The sequence below is a fragment of the Myxine glutinosa genome, chromosome 1 (genome assembly GCF_964187855.1).
Source record: "Myxine glutinosa chromosome 1, kmMyxGlut1.1, whole genome shotgun sequence".
Lineage (NCBI taxonomy): Eukaryota > Metazoa > Chordata > Myxini > Myxiniformes > Myxinidae > Myxine > Myxine glutinosa.
This window is the reverse complement of record NC_136261.1, coordinates 438,028,286-438,049,493: the sequence shown is the minus strand read 5'-3', so window position 1 is coordinate 438,049,493 and position 21,208 is coordinate 438,028,286. Positions and strand designations below refer to the sequence as shown.

General features: G+C 44.8%; 1 protein-coding gene across 1 annotated transcript in view; it reads right to left on the bottom strand.

Annotated features, from left to right (window-relative positions):
• Positions 1 to 20,533, bottom strand: part of LOC137414770 (uncharacterized) — a 49,477-nt gene extending 28,944 nt beyond the window's left edge. Inside the window, exons 1-2 of the mRNA XM_078766796.1 lie at positions 20,394 to 20,533; positions 1,914 to 2,346 (exon numbers count right to left, since the gene is read on the bottom strand). Of these exons, the coding sequence (XP_078622922.1) occupies positions 1,914 to 2,334 (421 nt within the window). The 5' untranslated portion in view covers positions 2,335 to 2,346; positions 20,394 to 20,533. The remainder of the gene's footprint in view (positions 1 to 1,913; positions 2,347 to 20,393) is intronic.
• Between the last annotated feature and the right edge of the window lie 675 nt (positions 20,534 to 21,208).

Sequence of the window (21,208 nt, the reverse complement as noted above, 5' to 3'; positions counted from 1 at the left end):
TACCCATTTCACTACTTCACTTGGAACCCTATCGAATGCTTTCTCCAGATCAACAAACCCAAGAAACAACTTCTTCCTCTTCTCCATGTACTTCTCCTGCAACTGCCTCACAATAAAAAGCACGTCTGTCATTCCTCTTCCTGGCATAAATCCAAACTGCATTTCATCAATCTTCACTTTCTTCCTTATCCTCCTCTCCGACACCCTTTCCAACACCTTCATTCCATGCTCCAATAACTTTATCGCTCAATACGAGCCACAGACCAGAGGGTCACCTTTCCCCTTGTATAGAGGGACGAGGGTACTCAGTTCCCAATCCACGAGAATGCAGCCTTCTTTCACCACCAGATCGCAGATCTCTGTCATTCTCTTCACACCCAAATTTCCCGCTGCCTTCAACATATCTCCCACAACTCCCGTCGGCCCTCCCACTTTTCTACGCTTCATTGCTTTTATCGCTTCCTCAACTTCCTTCTCGGTTATCTTCTCTGCCGGTCCTAAAACTGGGTTACTCTCCATGTTACCATCCCATTCATTCTCTGCATTCAACAGTATTTCCATATATCTCTTCCATCTTCCTTTAATTCCATCTGGGTCCACCTGTTGAGTCCATCTGTTGAATCATCTGCCTAAATGCTTAATTGAGAAAGATACAATGAGGCAGATCATTGATATATAACATGAACAATATTGGACCTAACACAGACAGACAGACACCTGAGGACTCACATTCGTATTACGGAAAGGGGATTACTGTCCCTCATGTACCACAGATATTTGACGATTTAGAATGAAGTCAGTGATTGTATTAAGCAATTTTCAAGAAATGTCAGATTATTTTAGCCTTTGAGATGTCGAGAGCAACAGCCCTGGTTTTTCCACAATGATCTGAAGTCCCATTCACTTATTCAGTGATTCGGGATAGAAAATCACCAGTAGACCTTGACTGTCTAAAGCCATACTGAACATCAGTTTGGAGGTTGTGGGTTTCCAGATGAGTCATAAGTTGTTCTATCAAGGACTCAAAGACTTTGGTCATAATGGTTAGAAGGCTAACAGGCCGATAGTTATAAGGATCTGATTACTCACTGTTGCCTTTAAAGACAGGGACGACAGAAGCCTGCTTCCAGCTAAGTGGAAACACATACTTTGACATGCACAAGCAATAGAGTTTTGAGAGAACAGAAGATAGCTCAAGTGAACACATCTTCAAAGCAATTGTAGGGATTCTATCTGGTGCAGTAGATTTTCAAATGTCAGGCCTTTGAATAATCTTAGCAACTTTCCTGGGTGTGCTGATGATAGTGGAAAGCCTGGTATAAATACGGGAAGGGCAAACAGGCATTGTTTGTCTGTGGTCTTCAAGTGTGGTGTTTGTAGCAAAAGCTCAGCAAAGAGGTTGACTTTATTAATAGTTGAAGTAAGCACTTCAGGGCGTGAACAAACTTTGGTACATCACGGGTGATGAAGGTTGTGATCAAGTTTCATCGAAATCATCTGTGTAGTTCTAATTTGGGGGGCTGCATTGGGTCAAACCTGGACCCTCTTTGACCCCCAGTAGACTCCCTGAGACCTCCATTTTTTTTAATGCCGTGAACAAACTTGAGTTCCAACACAGAAAATATAATCTTAGCCAAATTTGGTCACAATCCCATCAACAGTTTTGGAGAAGAGGTTAAAATTTTTCGGACAGACTGACGACGCGCCATCCCATAAGCTCCCCGGAAATATGTTCCAGTTGAGCTAAAAAGTAGTATATCGTTACCTTGTACCCCACATCAAAAACCCATTCATATTAGACAATACAAAACTGTACCAATAGAGATTATACAAGTTAAAAGAACACAAAAAAACAATGGTAGAAGATCAAGATATTTGTTGACATGCGATGTCGTATTAAAAATGTCACATACCAGACATGGGTCTTGATGTTTCATGCTGAGAGCGGAGGCTGCAGACATCACTGAACTCGATTCCAGAGAACCCAGAAACGTTGTCCCGGTGCACATTTTGGGATCCGAAAATCTTTTCACACAAACTGGAAAGTTCCCGAATAACATTCTCCAAGTTGACGAAAATGCTTCCCAAAAGAGAAGAACCAGCAATCTGGACATCTTGCGGCTTCGAAAAAGAATTCATAAATTTACAGAAGTCAGTATACATTGCAAATTGTAATTTCTCTTTGGAGAGAGAGAGGATCTCGGTCCGCAATGCATCCGACTCAGTACAAGCCCGAATAACCTTCCGATTCTCAATTCCAAGCTTATCTATCACTGCTTGGGCTGTTTCTGCTCTCAGGCCTCGGGACTTGAGCCATTCGAAGAAGCTCTTCATTTCACTGATGACCTGCCAAGGATACAATGCTTATGTTAATCACAGAAAAGTTATGCTTGTTATATTCTTTACTCTGTTTGGAATTTTTGTGAGTTATTTCCATTGCCAATCCAATCAATTATGTTATCCAATAAATGCGGGCTTTTCCATAGTTTGTTCACCGCTGTGTCCCATTTTGTAAGTTTTCTTATCAATCAGCATCTAATGAATGTGAGTTTTTATATACAGAAACAAAAATAAACCCCGAGTAAACTAGGAGTCCATTCGGCTCATTATGCTGCACCACACCAACACCAGACCAAGATTATCTGCCAAAACGATGCAGTTTCATTTGGGGAATGAGGGGGGACATGTGCCTGAGATGATGTGGCACGACCAGGGATATACCAAGCACATCAAATACAAATGGGGAAATACAATTATTTTAATTGTTTAAATTAAAAAAGAGAAAAGCAATATTTTGTGTTATTTTTTCAGAGGTGGGTGGGGGTGGGGGGGGGGCAGTGTGGGAGGGGATAGGTTTGGGTGATGGCTGTTCGTGGATGACAAGCACACAACATCAAACACACACCATCCCTTGACGAGACCTCCCACAGACACGTCACTCCACTCAGATGCACACAATCACCCAATCCCTACTCAAGTCACAAACGTCTTGCCAATATCCCGATGCTCTTCTATCTCTAAAGCTTCCAGGTACCTATCTAATCATAATTTAAACTTATCTCTTGGTTCTGTTGGCACTGCCTTTCTAGGAGACCATACCATGCATTAACTACTCCCGTGATTCTTAACCTGGGTTCGACCGAACCCCAGGGGTTCAGTGAGCCAGTCTCAGGGGTTCGGCGGAGGTCCTCCGAAAAGCATTGCAATTTGTTTTTTTTTGTTTTTAGTTTTGTATCAATTTTGAATCTAAGTGTAATTACGCTTATTATTATTATTATTATTATTTTGTTGTGTATGTTACGAACGAATGGAAATGTTATTTGTAATTGTATTCCCATCCCATTCATGGTTTCTCTGGTCTGTGTTTAAGATAAGTTGTTTCACACTGACTGTCGTAAGTTGAATCAATGAGCAACTTGCTAATTATTCTGTTGATGATGCTTACTTGCTTACTTACTTACTGGATTTTGGACTTTGCAGGTGTTCGGAAATTCCAGTGAATAGCCTTGATTAGCTTGCCGTGTGCTGTGCGTCATTGGTCGCGCCTTACTTTGGAGTTACTGATTAATTGAAAAGTAAGTTAGAAATGTTTGTGGATATGCAGGGAGGGTTCAGAGTTATATTAAAGTCAAAAGTGGATGGTGATTATAAAATATGATTGAATTACTCAGAAAATTAGGTGGAGGTGATATAACTCCTTTGGTCATAATTAAAAACTAACAATTCGCAGTTTTCTGTGTAATATTATAATGGGATTTGAGGTGACAGAGTTGAGTAGATAATAAATCGCGTCATCGTAACTATAAGTTCTGTTTTCTTCGTTAAAATTTCTCAGTTTTCATAGGGGTACTGATTATATTTAAGCATGTTCCCTTTTTAATTTTTGTCATATAATTATTTGCCCGAACTCAATGAAGATCAGTTTGTTACTTTTTTTTTTTTTGCAGTATGTCGAGCAAAAAAAGGAAGTGGTCGGAGGATTACGTGCGGTACAGGTTCACGTGTTTGATGGAATGGGATGGAAGTCAGCGTCCTCAATGCATTCTTTGCAATGTCAAGTTGAGTAACTCCAACCTCGCAACAGCAAAACTAAGGGAACACTTCAAAAAACTGCACGGCGAGGGGCAGTACAAAGACGCAATGCTGGATGAATTCAAATTGAAGAGAGTCCGATTCGACACAAGTGCTACCTTGCCCACTCTCGGCTTCGTTCCAATTGACAAACCGATCCTCACCGCGTCGTATGAAGTTGCATACTTGATCGCAAAGCAGGGCAAACCGCACACCGTTGGCGAGACACTCATCAAACCGGCCGCATTGAAGATGGCCAACATCATGCTGGGAAAAGCTGCTGAAAACAAGTTGTCTCTCGTTCCACTCTCAAATGACACCATTAAATGCAGAATCGACGACATGAGCGACGCAATCCTCGCCCAGGTAGTTGCAGATTTAGTCGCGAGCCCGACAAAATTCAGCCTTCAACTCGACGAGACCACCGGCGTTTCGAATTTGAGCCAGCTCATCTTATTTGTGCGTTATGTCAAATGAGACGAGATCAAGGAAGACTTTCTGTTCTGCAAACCTCTCACAACAACGAAGGAGGCAGGTGACATGAAGAAGCTTGTGGACGACTTCTTCAGAAGCAACGGCCTCTCATGGAACATGGTGTTTGCAGTTTGCTCGGACGGAGCTCCAGCCATGCTGGGATGCAACTCCGGTATTGGAGCACTGGTGAAGGCCGATGCACCACACATCATCGTCATGCACTGCATCTGGCAACAGACACGCGCTGGCATAAAAAACCCTGCCTCCAAAACTGGCCAATGTTCTGAAAATCGTCGTTGAAACTGTGAATTACATGCAAAGCCGTGCTCTGAATCATCGCATCTTCAAAGAGCTGTGCAATGAAATTGGCTATGAATTTGACGTCCTTCTCTACCACTCTAACGTTCAATGGTTATCACGAGGGAAGGTAGTGAGCCGTGTTTTTGCCTTGCGTGTAGAATTAGCTCTGTTTTTGCGAGAACACCAGCATTGCCATGCAACACACTTCCAAGAGTCAGAGTTCATCCTTGCATTGGCGTACTTGGCTGTCATCTTCGACGCACTCAATCATCTCAATTGCCAGATGCAGGGCGATGTAGTGAATGTCATCGAATCTGAAGAAAAGCCGAGCGCTTTCCGAAAGAAGTTACCGTTGTGGAGGCGGCGAACAGAGAACTACAACTTTGCGAAGTTTTCGCTACTGGACGAGTGCGTGAGCGGGATCGAAGATGAGTCTGAAGTTGGAGGCACTGCTGTACTGGGGGAGCTGAAGCAAGCGATTGCCATGCACTTGGATCAGCTGGGAAAGTCATTCGACGGCCACTTCCCCGACCAAGAGCAATACCCAGCATGGGTGCGGCAGCCATTTACTTTCGACGTTGCAACGGCAGATGTCAACGACCAATACCTCGACGACCTCATCAAACTTCAGCAGAGCCAGACTCAACAACGACTCTTTGGCACAACAACGTTCTCAACGTTTTGGTGCCGCCAAATGGAAGGGTATCCTCACATCGCCAAAATTGCCCTTGAGATCCTCATGCTGTTCGTCACAACGTATCTCTGCGAGCATGCGTTTTCGAAACTGGTGGACATTAAAACAAAGAAAAGGAGTAGGCTTGCATGCAAAAATGATTTGAGGGTGGCCCTTGCCAAAACAAAACCACGCATTTCCCAAATTGCTTTCCGAAAAGAAGAACAGAAAACGCATTAAGATGCAATTCTTCTTAATTTTTTGGTCAAATTTGAGGGGTTCCGTGAGTTTTCGGTGGGTTTCCTTAGGGTTCGGCGCCTTTAAAAACGTTAAGAACCACTGTCCTATGGTATCCATGGAAATCTCCACACATGGCTTGCGGGCTTCCTCTCTGGTCGTAGGCAATGTGTGGCCCTGAATGGATTTCTCTCATCTCCCCTTCCTGTTCTGGCTGGAGTTCCCCAAGGTAGTGTTCTGGGCCCTGTGCTATTTCTGGTCTTCATCAATGATCTCTCCGACTCTCTGGAAAATCCTCTCTATCCCTTTGCTGATGACTCCACTATCTACCGCTCCATTCCTCATCCCTCAGATCGGCAGTCTGCAGCCTCCTCACTCTCTGCATACCTGGACAAAATCACAGACTGGTCAAACAAGTGGAACATGTCTTTCAATTCTGACAAATCTCACACTCTTACTATGTCTCTCCGAAAAGACCGACTGGAAAACCCTCCCATCTACTTTCTCAACAATCCTCTCCAAGAAGTTCTGGGTCTCACTGGGTTTTGGGTTTTGGGTCTCACTATCTGCCATGATCGTTCTTGGGAAAACCACATTTCCAAGCTGGCCTCCAAAGCCAGTCCCCGACTGGGCATCCTCCGTCGTGCGAAGTCCTTCCTTGGCACACCTGAGATTCCTCACCACATACAAGGCTTTCATCTGCAGCTCAATGGAATACTGTTACCCCCTCTGGGCCTGTGCTCCTGCCTCACAGCTAGCTCGGCTTCACGCTGTTGAAACCAAAGCTTTCAGAATCATTGGAATCTCCTGCGATGAAGCTAACTCTGATGGCCTTTCACTCACTCACCGCAGGCAGGTTGGTGGTCTTTCTGTCTTCTACCGACTCCTCTCCAGCCTTGCTCCCCCAGCTCTCTGTGCTCTGTCCCCCTAATATTCCCACAGGTCGCACAAGATCGGCCAGCAACCCTCTTATGGTTAAACTGCCAAAATCTAGGCGCTCTGCTTATCCTTCACTCTTTCATTCCCCTTTTCTCCCGCCTCTGGAACAAGCTCCCCCACTCCCTTCAATCCTACTCCTCCCTCCAGATCTTTAAAACAGCTGTTCACCACCATCTCTTATCTTCCCCCATCCAAAACATTGATCTTTTCTACCCCTGTTAATTCACCCCAAATACATTTATTTAAAATTCCAACTTCTTTCCTGGAAGTCCTTGCAGTGTACATATGTTTTATACTTCTCCTACCTCCCCCCAAGCCCTCTCCCTCCCACATTTCTCTCGATGTCCCTACTCTCAAATGTTCTGTTTGTGTCCTTCCCCCTCTCTCCCCATCTCTCCCCATCTCGTCTAGGACTCCCCTTATTTTGTGTTGTATGTGTCGGTATCACTAATTGTGTGATTAATGTTCGCTCTTTCACGAGCCTCGATCTTGTGTACAAAAAAAATAAAAAAATAATGTGGATATTTGTTTTTGAAGCCCCTCCCAGACTGGGTGTAGCCACTCCCCTGGACAGACGTTTCACAGACAGACAGCATATTATGTATTTCAATTTAATTTGAAGGATTAAAGGTGTAAATGCAAAATTATTCCAGTATTTACCACCATTTTATCCAGTGGCTATTGCACCACCTTATCATTCCAACATGTTACAAGAAGACGCATTCTTGGGGGAAACCGCCAGGGGCATAGAAAAGGCCCCTTTATATGGTATGTCTCATGTGGCAAACTACAGAAAAGAAGGGACATTCCAAAAAATTTGATATACATACTGGACAACCATTGTGTTGTTAGGAGGAACCAAGTAATGCTCCAGAAAAGTTCATATGAAGGGGTGCCCTACATCTGGCAAATAAAATAGATTTACTTCTTCATGCAGCTGTATGAATCAAATTGGCGCCCCTTTATTGGTCTAATGGATGAGGCATTAGACTTTCAAGATGGGGATTGTGGGTTCAAGTCCCATCTGGGTTGAATAATTTTTTTCTTTATTTTTCAAATCTTTTATATCGTCTTGAATGAAGTCTTGAACGATAAACAAAATGCAGTTTGTTCGTATTTAAAACGTATTAATTCTTCAACCTGATTTTCAGCATCATTATGAGTAATGTACACAGTTGTATTGGGCCAAATTTTGAGGTACCGAAGCCCTGCAAAAATGTGTCGGCCGTGACATCATCACCAGATGTTATCGACCATCACATCAAATTTGAACATGACACTAACCATTTGAGTTCCCAAAATGAGTGATAAATGAAATATGTTCCTTTTTCAATGATAAATAAATAATACGCCAATTTTAACACACAGAGACACAGAGACACACACACACACACACACACACACACACACACACACACACACACACACACACACACACACACACACACACACACACACACACACACACGCACACGCACACACACTTAATTAATTGTACAGTATCGGTTGTTCCTAAACTTAAATAATTTAAAGGATTGTTTTAAATGATGTTAATTTTACAACATCCCATATTCAACTTTATTTAAATTGTAAACCTCAAACATAGTTTCTCCACCTAAAGCAAGAACCTTAAAATGTAAGCAATTGATTTGTTTCCCGACTGCATGGATCATCAGCTGGGCACCGTTCTTCCTCGAGGTTTCAATCCTTTCAGCCCAGGACCTCTCCAAACGGCGGATCTCGGAGACGGTGGGAGGGATTTTCGAAGCTCCACACGTGCTCCACGTTTATCGAAGTTAAGTCTGTTCACAATTGTATTTTGTCGAAACTGTGTTTATCTTTCGGTGTGTGAAGTTATTGTGTGCAACTTTGGTTGTTTCTCGGTGTTTATCTTTCATAAATTGACCGTCTGTTTGCCGTGTCGCGAGCAAGGCCTTTGCCCCGTCGCGAACAATTTGAAATCGAAGTCAAGTGATTGTTCCCATTTGTATTTTCATTAAAACTGTATTTATTTATGGTGTTGTACGTATATTGTGTCCCGACGAAGATTTTTCGGTGCAAATCTTTCATACCTGTATTGAAAATCGTGTTAAGTCGTGTCGTGTCTTGAGGCCTTGTACAGTATGCACTGTACAACCTTGAGGCTTTGTTTTTCTCTCAGTGGTCCGTCGTTTGTGATCCAATAACTTTCGTTCTCTGTATTCCCAGTCTTTTCACCCATAGCCTACTTCCTTGTGTAAATCTCAACTCAAAAGAAAAAAAAAAAAACAAAAAAAAAAAAACATTTCCTTCTCTTTTCTCATTCGTTTATTCATTCTTATTCGTTCGTTCGTTCTTCGACCACGTGTTTCTCCCCCATTTCCCCAGATAGTTTTCACTCATTAACCTTCAATGTTTACACTTTCCCCTCAAGTTATGTATTCCGTCATATTTTATAACACCTTTTTCTTCTTCTTCTTTAAAAGGCTGCTTTCGACTTGCTCACCAAATCAATTCATCCCCAAAAAAATATCCATCTCCTATAGTGCCTTTTTTCTACATTCCCTAAACTCTCCTGCACTCCATCCTCCATCCAGCGTCCTAAAACGTATTTTTAACTCGAAGGTCACAAGAAACTCATTTTGCAATAAATGTTCGTTTCCCATAAATCGTACACTTTCAAAAATCCAATCTCACCCCTCCCCTCCTAATCTTCCCCATAACCCCTCCCCTCCAAATCTTCCCCATCACCCCTCCCCTCCAAATCTTCCCCATCACCCCTCCCTTTCAAATCTCCCCCCTTGCCCCCTCCCTCCTAAACTACCCCCTCACCCCTCCCCGCCAAGACGCCCCCTCGCCCCTCCCCTCCTAGACTCCTGCCTCACCCCTCCCCTCCAAATCTCCCCCATATCCCATCCCTTTCAAATCCCTCCCCTTGTCCCTTCCCTCCCAAACTCCCCCCTCACCACTCCCCTTCAAATCTCCCCACCCTCATTGCTTCTCAATTTCCCCCCTCTCACTCCCCCTCCTCAAAGCGTCCTCCCCGCTTCTTCCCCCTTCAAACTCTCACCTCCATCTCCCCCAACCTTCTGCCTCGCTCTTCCCCCTCCTCAAATAACACCTCATTGTGGCTCACCCAATCACCATGAAACCTTTTGTCCACCCCATCCTTCCCTTTCTCCGAGCTATTCTGAAATCTCTGACACACCTTCAACAGCTCTCCCTACCTCTTCCACCTCCTCCACATCTTACCCTACCCCTCCTCCCCCCTGTTCTGTATCTGATGCTCCCCCTTCCTCTTCATTAACGGTATGGACCTCAAACATCCGGGGCCTTCGTTCAAACTTAACTGATCTCTCCATATAGGTTGCTTCTGTCAAACCAGACGGGATCTGCTTAACAGAAACTTTCCACCTTTATGATGTCTCTGATTCCATAGTATCTCTCCCGGGCTACTCCCTCCTCCGGTACGATAGACCTGAGCCTCGTCCTGGAGGCAGGGTTGCTATCTTTATCAAAAACTCTCTTCCTCACTCGCCCTGCACTGCACTCTCTCCACCTCACCCCCAGGAATACCTCTGGCTACGGCTTCCCCTTCGCTCCCACCTCTTGTTCATATGTGTGTTGTACCGTGCACCAAACAGTGATGACTCCATCTACATCTCGCTGTCTGATGATATGGACCAACTTCTATCTACTCATCCCAACTCTCTCTTCCTCATATGTGGTGATTTCAACTGTCATCATGCCAGTTGGCTGGGTGTGGGTACCTCTCTCACCAGCCATGGCTCCTCAGCAAAGGACTTCTGCGACTCACTGGGACTGACACAATCTGTCAATTTCCCGACCCGGATCTCAGTCAACGGACCATCTTCTCTTCTGGACTTGGTTATGACTAACTTCCCTGAAAATGTCTGCTGCTCTTCTTCTGCTCCGATCGGATCATCTGATCATGTCCTTGTTAAAGTGGACATCTCTCTGACCATCCTCAGGGAGCCTGCTCAGCGTCGACGAGTCTGGCTTTTCACTCAGGCCAACTGGCACGGTCTTCAAGCAGCCATCAATCATCTGGACTGGTCTCCCATCTCTACCACCTCTGACATCAACTCATCCTGGGAATTCTTCCAAAGTAAATTGCTCTCTCTCATGCACAGATTTATCCCATCTCATCTTCAGTTGTCATACCCTTCCTCCCGTCCATGGTACACGGAATCTTGTGGTGAAGCTGTTGCCCAGAAACAACTTGCCTTCGTCTCCTGGAAAGCAAATCCAACGGAAGGAAATCTCATTTCCTTTCACAAAGCCCGAAACAAGTGTGTGTCCACCCTCAGGAGAGCCAGGAAACAATATCTCTCCGTTCTCAAGACCGAACTCTTATCTGTCTCCCTCTTCCAAATCCTGGTGGCGTCTGGTCAAATCCGTTTCTGGTGTTTGTTCCCCCTCCATCCCCTCCCTTACCTCAAACGGCTACACAGCTGACTCCGCACGTGAAAAAGCTGAATAATAATAATAATAATAATTCATTTATTTTGTATAGCGCTTTTCCAGAAGCCCAAAGGCGCTTTGACAGAGTGGCAAACATAATGCATAACAATACATGAAAACAACAATTGCAAAAAGACAAGAATCAATAGGGAAATATTTAAAGCAAAAGGAGGGAGAAGGAGAAGAGATAGTCAGGGGTTAAATGCTGTGGGTTGAATGTTGAATGCAGTGTTGAACAGGTGGGTCTTTAGTGATGTTTTGAATGTGGTGAGTGAGGAGGAGTCTCTGATGGTGTGAGGTAGTGAGTTCCAGAGGGTGGGAGCAGCGATGGAGAAGGCCCTGTCCCCCCAGGATCTGAATTTGGTCCGGATGGAGGGGGTCAGGAGGTTGGTACCAGCAGAGCGGAGGTTGCGGGTGGGAGTGTGTCTGGAGAGGAGGTCAGCCAGGTAGGATGGGGCCAGGTTATGGAGGGCTTTGTATGTCAAGAGGAGGATTTTGTACTGGATTCTCTGGGGGATGGGGAGCCAGTGAAGCTTGTAAAGGACGGGGGTGATGTGGTCACGGGTCCGGGAATGGGTGAGTAGACGGGCAGCGGAGTTCTGAATGTATTGGAGTTTATTGGTGATTTTTTAGGGTGAACCATAGAGGAGGCTATTGCAGTAGTCCAGACGGGAGGTGATGAAGGCGTGGATGAGGGTTTCTGCAGCCGTGGAGGAGAGGGATGAGCGGAGACGGGCAATGTTTTTCAGGTGAAAGAAGGCTGACTTTGTGATCTGTTTAGTGTATTTGTCGAAGGAAAGGGTTTGGTCAAAGATGACGCCAAGATTCCGGATGTGAGGGGAGGTGGATACTGGGATACCGTCGATGTTGAGGGCAAAGTTATGGGTGGATTTTGTGAGCGTTTTTGGGCCAATGATGATTATTTCAGATTTATCACAGTTAAGCTTGAGGAAGTTGATTTGAAGCCAGGATTTTATTTCAGTGATGCAGTTTGTCAGGATAGAGTGGGTGTCGGTGGAGACGGACTTGGTGGAGATGAAAAGCTGGATGTCATCGGCGAAGCAGTGGAATTGGAGACCATGACGGCGGATTAAGTGACCGAGCGGGGACAGGTAAAGGATGAAGAGGAGGGGGCCAAGAACTGAACCTTGGGGGACACCTTGGGGGAGGGGAGCAGTGGGGGATTTGCAGTTATTGATGGAGATGAACTGGCATCTGTCAGAGAGGTATGATTTAATCCAAGAGAGGGCAGTGCCGGTAACGTTAAAGGTGGATTCAAGTCGGGTGAGGAGGATAGTGTGATCGATGGTGTCAAAGGCAGCGCTGAGGTCGAGGAGGACGAGAATGTTGAGGTTGCCAGCGTCAGAGGAGAGGAGAAAGTCGTTGGTGATTTTGAGGAGAGCAGTTTCAGTACTGTGGTTGGAGCGGAATCCGGATTGGAATGTTTCATACAGGTTATTGGCAGAGAGATGATGTTTGAGTTGAGTGGCTACAGCGCGTTCCAAAACTTTTGACAGAAAGGGTAGGTTGGAGATGGGTCTGAAGTTGTTTAGGGTGTCAGGGTTTAGACCAGGTTTTTTTAGAATGGGGGTAACAGCAGCAATTTTGAGGGAAGGTGGGACGATGCCTGTAGACAGGGAGGAGTTTATTGTTGCAATGATAAGTGGAGAGAGAGCAGGGAGGGAGGCTTTGACAAAGCTGGAGGGGATGGGGTCAAGAGTGCAGGTGGCAGTTTTCATTCCTATGAGGAGTTCAGAGAGGTCAGTAGGGGAGATTGGGGAGAACAGAGACAGGGGATGGCAGGACAAGGGGGGGGCAGGTGGTTGGAGGGGGAGCGGGTGCGGCGGTGGTCAAGCTGTTGTAGATGTTGTCAATTTTGCGTTGGAAGAAAGAGAGGAAGGAGATGCAGTTGTCTACTGTGAATGACTGGGTGGTGGTGTTCAGGGGGCGGAGGAGTTCGTTTATTGTCGAGAAGAGTGCTTTTGGGTTTCCGGAGCCAGAGTGGATAATTTGAGAGTAGTAGGCAGAGCGGGCGCGGGAGAGGGCATCTTTGTAGTGTTGTATGTGGTCCTTGTAGGCTTGGGAGTGAACTGTGAGACCCGTTTTATTGCGGAGTCTTTCAAGTTGGCGAGCACGAGTTTTCATCAGGTGGAGTTCAGGGGTAAACCAGGGAGCAGAATGGGTGAAAGAAACTGTTTTGGTTTTTACAGGTGCAAGCTGGTCAAGGCAGGAGGAGAGAGTGTGGTTGTAGTAGTCAGTGAGGTCGGAAGGGGTGTGGAGGTCAATGAAGGGAGAAGTGGACATTTTTTCAGAGAGGGTGGATGAGAATGAGGTAGGTGAAAGAGCGTTTAGCTTACGGAAGTTGATTGTGCGATAATGCCTTGGTGTTGGGGCGGGGATGTTGATGGTCAGAGTGATGGCTAAGTGGTCAGAGAGGGTGAGGTCGGAGCCATAGAGATGGTGCAAACTTAATCCAGTGGAGCAGACAAGGTCCAAAATGTGACCACGGATATGGGTAGGAAAGTCGACATGTTGAGTGAGGTTAAAGCAGGTGAGTAAATCAGTGAAGTCAGTGGTTATTGTGGAGTCAGTGGAGTCCATGTGGATATTGAAATCACCAAGGAGGAGGATTGAGGGGGAGAGGGAACATAGCTGGGTCAGAAAGTAGGAGAAGTCAGACAGGAATGATGGGTGTGGTTTGGGAGGGCGGTAGACGACAGCCATGACTGACTGCGTGTGACCAGAGAGTTTTAAAGCCAGGTGTTCAAATGATGGAGCAGATGAGATGGAGATGAGGTTGGTCTTGATGTCTTGACGGTGGATAACGGCAATTCCACCACCTCGGCCCTCCGAGCGTGGTTTATTGACGTAGGAATATCCATTGGGTGTGGTGAGGTTAAGTGTGTAGTAGTCCAGAGGTTGTTGCCAGGTTTCGGTGAGACAGAGAAAGTCCAGTTTGTTATCCAGGATGTATTCGTTCAGGATGAGGCATTTGTTGTTGAGGGACCGGGTGTTGAACAGGGTGAGCTTGATGTTGTTTTGAACAGCAGGGATGAATTCAGGTGATTTAGCCAGGGTTCGTAGGCAGGAGGTGCGATCGTGTGGGTTGCTGTGACCAGGTGCGCTGGGACGAAGAGTGAGAGTGCGCTGAGCCGACCAGAGGACGGGGATGGAGTGATCTGATTGCAAATAAACAAACTTACGACCGAGGCCACGGTGAATGTACCTGGGTCGTCGGAGGAGTCCATTTGATTTGATGGCAGAGATGCATGATGGGGTGGAGCGGGTATTGAGCAGAAGAAGCCTTGCGGCGGAGTACCTCAGAGCCATGCCAGGCAGGAGCGAAGGGACGAGTACGAGGCCAAGGTCGAGGAGGCAAAGCGGCGAACGCAGCGGCAAACGCAGCGGCAAACGACTGCAGCCGCTAATCAAGACCACAGCGGCAAACAGCCACCGCCGCAAACAACGGCCACAAACAACGGGAGCGGGCCTGAGGAAACAGTGGAGGAGCCGGGCAGGCGAAGCCAGGAGCAGAGCCGGGACCGAGCAGAGGGCAGACCCAACGGTCAAAAATCCGCCACGACCAACAGAAAAGCAAACTATGTACAATGGCCCAGTCGGAGAAGCGGCGAACAAGTAACGCCAGCGTCCTCACCAGACCGGACCGGAAGCGGAAGTCAATGCCTCAACAAGAATGCCTCAACTCTGTGTTTGCCTCTAAATCTTGTGTCCCAAACCCATCCCTCTCTGTACCCACCATACCCAGTCATACCCTGCTGCTCCTGGACTCCGTGTCCTTTCCTCCTGACAAGGTGGAAAAGTTTCTGTCAACCCTCGACTCTGATTCTGCAACTGGACCCGACGGCATCAGCCCACGGGTCCTAAAATCCTGCTCTGCTGCTCTATCTCACCCTCTCTCTGTTCTCTTCACCCTCTCTTTTGCTCAAGGTCAACTGCCATCTGCTTGGAAATCAGCCAACATCACCACTTTGCACAAAAAAGGTGCAAAAACAGATCCCAGCAACGACAGACCAATCAGCCTTCTCCCAATTATCAGCAAAGTCATGGAATCCATCATTGCTTCGGATATGAAATCTTTCCTCTTCTCCAATGGCTTGATCTCTGATCATCAATTTGGTTTCAGACCAGGTCACTCTACTCTGGACATGCTGCTTCTGCTGTCTCAACAATGGATGGAGGTCCTCAATGCCAAACAGGAAATTAGAGCTGTCTCCCTCGACATATCACGTGCCTTCGACACGGTCTGGCACCCCGCTCTGCTCACCAAACTCTCCTCCTTTGGTATCCATGGAAATCTCCACGCATGGCTGGCGGACTTCCTCTCTAGTCGTCGTCAACGTGTGGCCCTGAATGGGTTTCTCTCATCTCCTCTTCCTGTTCAGGCTGGAGTTCCCCAAGGCAGTGTTCTGGGCCCCGTGCTTTTTCTGGTCTTCATCAATGATCTCTCTGACTCTCTCGAAAATCCTCTCTATCTCTTTGCTGATGACTCCACTCTCTGCCGCTCCATTCCTCTTCCCTCAGATCGGCAGTCTGCTGCCTCCTCACTCTCTGAAGACCTGGACAAAATCACAGACTGGTCAAACAAGTGGAACATGTCTTTCAATCCTGACAAATCTCACACTCTTACTATGTCTCTCCGAAAAGATCGACTGGACAACCCTCCCATCTACTTTCTCAACAATCCTCTCCAAGAAGTTCTGTCGCTCAAGATTTTGGGTCTCACTATCTGCCATGATCTTTCTTGGGAAAACCACATTTCCAAGCTGGCCTCCAAAGCCAGTCGCCGACTGGGCATCCTCCGTCGTGCGAAGTCCTTCCTCGGCACACCTGAGCTCCTCACCACATACAAGGCTTTCATCCGCAACTCAATGGAATACTGTTCTCCCCTATGGGCCGGTGCTCCTGCCTCACACCTAGCTCGGCTTCACGCTGTTGAAACCAAAGCTTTCAGAATTATTGGAATCTCCCGCGATGAAGCTATCTCTGAGGGCCTTTCACTCACTCACCACAGGCAGGTAGGTGGTCTTTCTGTCTTCTACCGACTCCTCTCCGGCCTTGCACCCCCAGCTCTCTCTGTGCTCTGTCCCCCAAATATTCCTACAGGTCGCACAAGATCTGCCAGCAACCCTCTGATGGTTAAACTGCCGAAATCTCGGCTCTCTGCTCACTTTCACTCTTTCATTCCTCTTTTCTCCCGCCTCTGGAACAAACTCCCTCACTCCCTTCAATCCCACTCCTCCCTCCATGTCTTTAAAAACAGCTGTTCACCACCATCTCTTATCTTCCCCCATCCAAAACCTTGATCTTTTCTACCCCCGCTAATTTCATCCCAGATCCACCTTGTTTGAAATTCCAACTTCTTTCCTGGAAGTCCTGGCAGTGTCCATATGTTTTATACCTCTCCCACCGCCCCCTTCCCATGCCCCCCCCCCCCCCCCAAAGCCCTCGCCCTCTCTCAGATCTCTCGATGTCTCCATGTCTCTCGGTCCCTGCTCTCAAATGTTGTGTTTGTGTCCTTCCCCCTCTCTCCCCATCTTGTCTACCGCTCCCGATGTTATATGTTTTATGTGTCGGTTTGTCTTTCTGTGTGATTAATGTTCGCTCTTTCACGAGCCTCGATCTTGTATACAAAAAAAAAAAAAAAAAAAAAAAAAAAAATCCACAACCTCGATCATGGATCCACATCAATTGATGGTAAATCAGTGGATCCACAACCTCAGTTGCATCCAGGCAGTCAGTCAACCCATCATTGCAACATCACTTATTCCAACTTTACTCGCAATAGGATTTAATGTGTTATCATATATTTATAACTTTCCTTACACACTCTATAATATGATAATATCATTAAATCATTCACATCTTACCCTTAAATACATCAATCGACCAAACAGCATGACCACACCACCTACCTTTCTATCAAACTCTATTTCGAATGTTCAAAATGTCATTTATAACGGTTTTTGGCATGGTGCCGTATCCTAGCAACCACTGATTCCTAGCAACATTAATTTGTAGTATATTTAATTATTATATTGTACTGTATTTACATAAAGATCTCATGAATAATATTATATTGTACTGTACTTGTATTATATTGTACTGTAATATAACATTATATTGTACACTTCGAATGTTCAAACTGTCATTTATAACGGTTTTTGGCATGCTGCCGTATCCTAGCAACCACTGATTCTTAGCAACATTGATTTGTAGTATATTTAATTTTTATATTGTACTGTATTTACATAAAGATCTCATGAATGATATTTTTACTATTCGTATTGTATTTCACTAATTCGATTTGGTGTCGTTTTGTGATTTTAAAGAAAACTTGTTTTAAACTACCAACTGCAGCTCCCTGCGCTAACATACGTCTGACTAGTTGTTGTAATTTATTGACCAGTTCAGAGCTGTGTGTGGTTGCTCTCACAGTCCTAATTATTTCACCTGCAACCGTACCATAAAATAGCTTTTTGGGAATGTTGCTGTCTAAGAAAGGCATTCGGACAATGTGGAATGGAAATGCATCTCGTTTATCAAATAATTTGGTGTGAAATTTATTATTATGGATGTCAATTTGTAATTCTAAAAAGGAAACTGAAGTGGAAGTTTGGTTTTCCTTTTTTAATTCAAGTTCTTTTGGATATATATCATCATGAAGCTGCTCAAATATGAATCCATCATTAATTGCCAACAAATCATCAATGAACCTGAAGATGTTTCCGCATCTTCGTGCAGTTGTTAATTTATTCCTGCACATGTTCTGGACCCAATCAAACTCGTACATGTGCAGAAACAAATTTGTAAAGAAAGGGGCTGGATCTGAACCCATGGGTATGCCCACTGTCTGCTGGAGTATCTTGTTGCCAAATGTAAAGAAACTGTTGTTCAGCAGAAATCGAATACTTTCTTTGAGTTTACTTTTTGAAAAACTGCATGAATATTGATTATCCTTTACAGACCAGTGTGCTCTATTTTGATATACATTAATGTATACTCTATTACCTCCTGCAAATGCTTTATCTATTGTACTATATCTGTCCAATGCGGTTACCAGCTTGTCATGTGGAATGTTTGTGTACAATGTGGAAAAATCAAAGGTTGAAAGACATTTTGCCTTACCCTTGTTGTTAATGTTGTGGACACTGTCGATTACCGGTTTGGAATTGTCAATGATCCAGAATTTCTTAATACCAGAATAAAACTTCACTTTTTCATGGTAGTTTTTTAAGCATTTATAGATTAGTTTCATTGCCGCTGTAATACTTCCCGACAAAGGTTTCAAACTACATTCTCTACTTGCGATGATGAACCTCATCTTACAAGGGTGTTTGTGCATTTTTGGGATCCAGTAAATGAATGGTAATTTATGGTGTTTATCCGGAACTAGCAGTCTTCTCACCGTTGAGTGCTTTGTATGGTGTTGTATCAAGTCTGTTTTGTTATCGTTACTTATTTTTTAGGTCTTTGAAATTCCCGTGTCTAAGCCCAATTCTTCCAAAAGTGTTTGAATGTAGAATGTTTTACATACAAATGCAATATTATTATTTGCTTTGTCAATTGGAACAATAACATATTGTGTTTGAAGCTGCCTTAAGCAATCACGTGTCTCTGGATTGTTTAAAATTGCCTTCACACACACACACACACACACACACACACACACACACACACACACACACACACACACACACACACACACACACCCATATATCCATATATACACACACACACACACACACACACATATCCATATATACACACACACACACACACACACACACACACACACACACACACACACACACACACACACACACACACACACACACACACACACATAGATACACACACACACACACACACACACACACACACACACACACACACACACACACACACACACACACACACACACAGATATATATACACACACACACACATACACACACACACACACACACACACACACACACACACACACACACAGATATATACACACACACACACACACACACACACACACACACACACACACACACACACACACACACACACACACACATACATATATATACATATACACACACACACACCAGAAGCCCCTTTCTAATAAAAAGTCACCCTTTTTTGACAAAACTGTGTATTTAAAAAAAAGAGAAGTTTGTTTTTTATTTTGTATTTAGTCCAATGTGGTGAGGGCTTGTCGGGCTGTCCGTTCTGCTCGCATTCATTCTTGGGGAAAATGCCAATTTGATTCATGCAGCTGCATGAAGAAGTGACGTGATACATGAATGTATTTTATTTGCCAGATGTAGGGCTCCCCTTTATGTGAACTTTGTAACCTAATCTAGACTCTAGACGAGAGCATTACTTGGTTCCTTCTATTAACACGAGGGTAGTCCAGCATGTACACGAATTTTTTTGAATGTCCCTTCTTTTCTATGGTTTGTCACATGGCACATACCATATAGAGGGGATTTTATATGGTTTGCCACATGGCACGTACCATATAGAGGGGATTTTATATGGTTTGCCACATGGCACGTACCATATAGAGGGGATTTTATATGCCCCTGGCATTTTGCCCAAGAATATAAATATAAATACACATTAAGTGAATGTTGAAAATTGATGATTTATGTCACGTGACCGAAGACCTGTTGCCTCAAAAAAAAAACCACTTCCAGTTTCGCGCGCCGCTGATGCAGTGCCCCCTGTTTCCGGGAGCCTGGTGCTCATTTTGCCGACTTCAAAAGGAGGACGAGCTGACTCAACCTACCTGGTGTTATTTTAACGGCGTGACCCTAACATCTTAAACTAAAGCAGCCACATTAAACATGAAGCCAACACCAGGATTAGTTTCACAAGGAACGAAGTAGAACGACACTCGGATCGCACAAACCTCCAACAGGATAAACAGGTAACGTTTTGTATCCACTGATAGACCGGATCTGGATTCGGACCTGAACCTAAATCTAATCAGCTTCTTCTTCTTCTCCTCCTCCTCCTCCTCGTCCTCCTCCACCCAACTCATCCCCTCGTTTCGTCATAATCCATCCACATCTCTTTGTCATATCGTGCTGTGTATAATCACAATGTTCGCCCGATCTCTCTATTAGTATTAATATTATGAAGAATCGCTTCAAATGATCGTTTTACAGAATATATTTCTCAGTATTAAAGATAAAATGAGAAACTCCGAACAAACCTTTTCCTCAGAAGTTCCGACCCGATCACTGATTCAGCCGCTTGTGGAAAAGGACACGTAGCCGATGTCAGTTCAAGCAAGCCATGGTCCACGTGCAGCCCGGAAGTGACGCCGGAAGTACATCCCCACCTTATTACCATGCATGCCATAATCACCCACCAGGCGGTGTATGCGTAATGTAACAAGTTAACATCCGTAACAACGTCCGTGACGTGCAAACTTCCATTGTACATTGTACATTTGTATAATACATTGTATATTTACATTATAACACAAGTTTCATCGAATCTAATAATCATGTGCTTCCCTGTGAAATGATCAATGTAAAATCATATCCGACATTATGTGACGTAACACTGAATTTGAGGTAGAAATTATGAGATAATCAATTGATATTTCCCCCTTTTATAATTAACATAATTAATTGATATTCCGCGTTTTTTTTTTTATTTATTGATATCAAATAAATGTGACACTCCCCACGATGACCACTTGAACCTGCATTCGTATTTTGTTAAAAAGGATTCCTAAAACTTGTCTTACTTTTTACCAGGTAACAAGCTCGTTTTTAGCTCACCTGGACCTCAGTCCAGTAAACTTATCGATCGAGCAGTGTCCATCCATCGGTGTGTGTGTGTGTGTGTGTGTGTGTGTGTGTGTGTGTGTGTGTGTGTGTGTGTGTGTGTGTGTGTGTGTGTGTGTGTGTGTGTGTGTGTGAGTGTGTGTGTGTGTGTGTGAGAGAGAGTCAGTGTGAATGAAGTGAGTCAGTGAGTGAGTGGGTCTAAGAGACATTCAGAGTGAATCAGTGAGTCAGT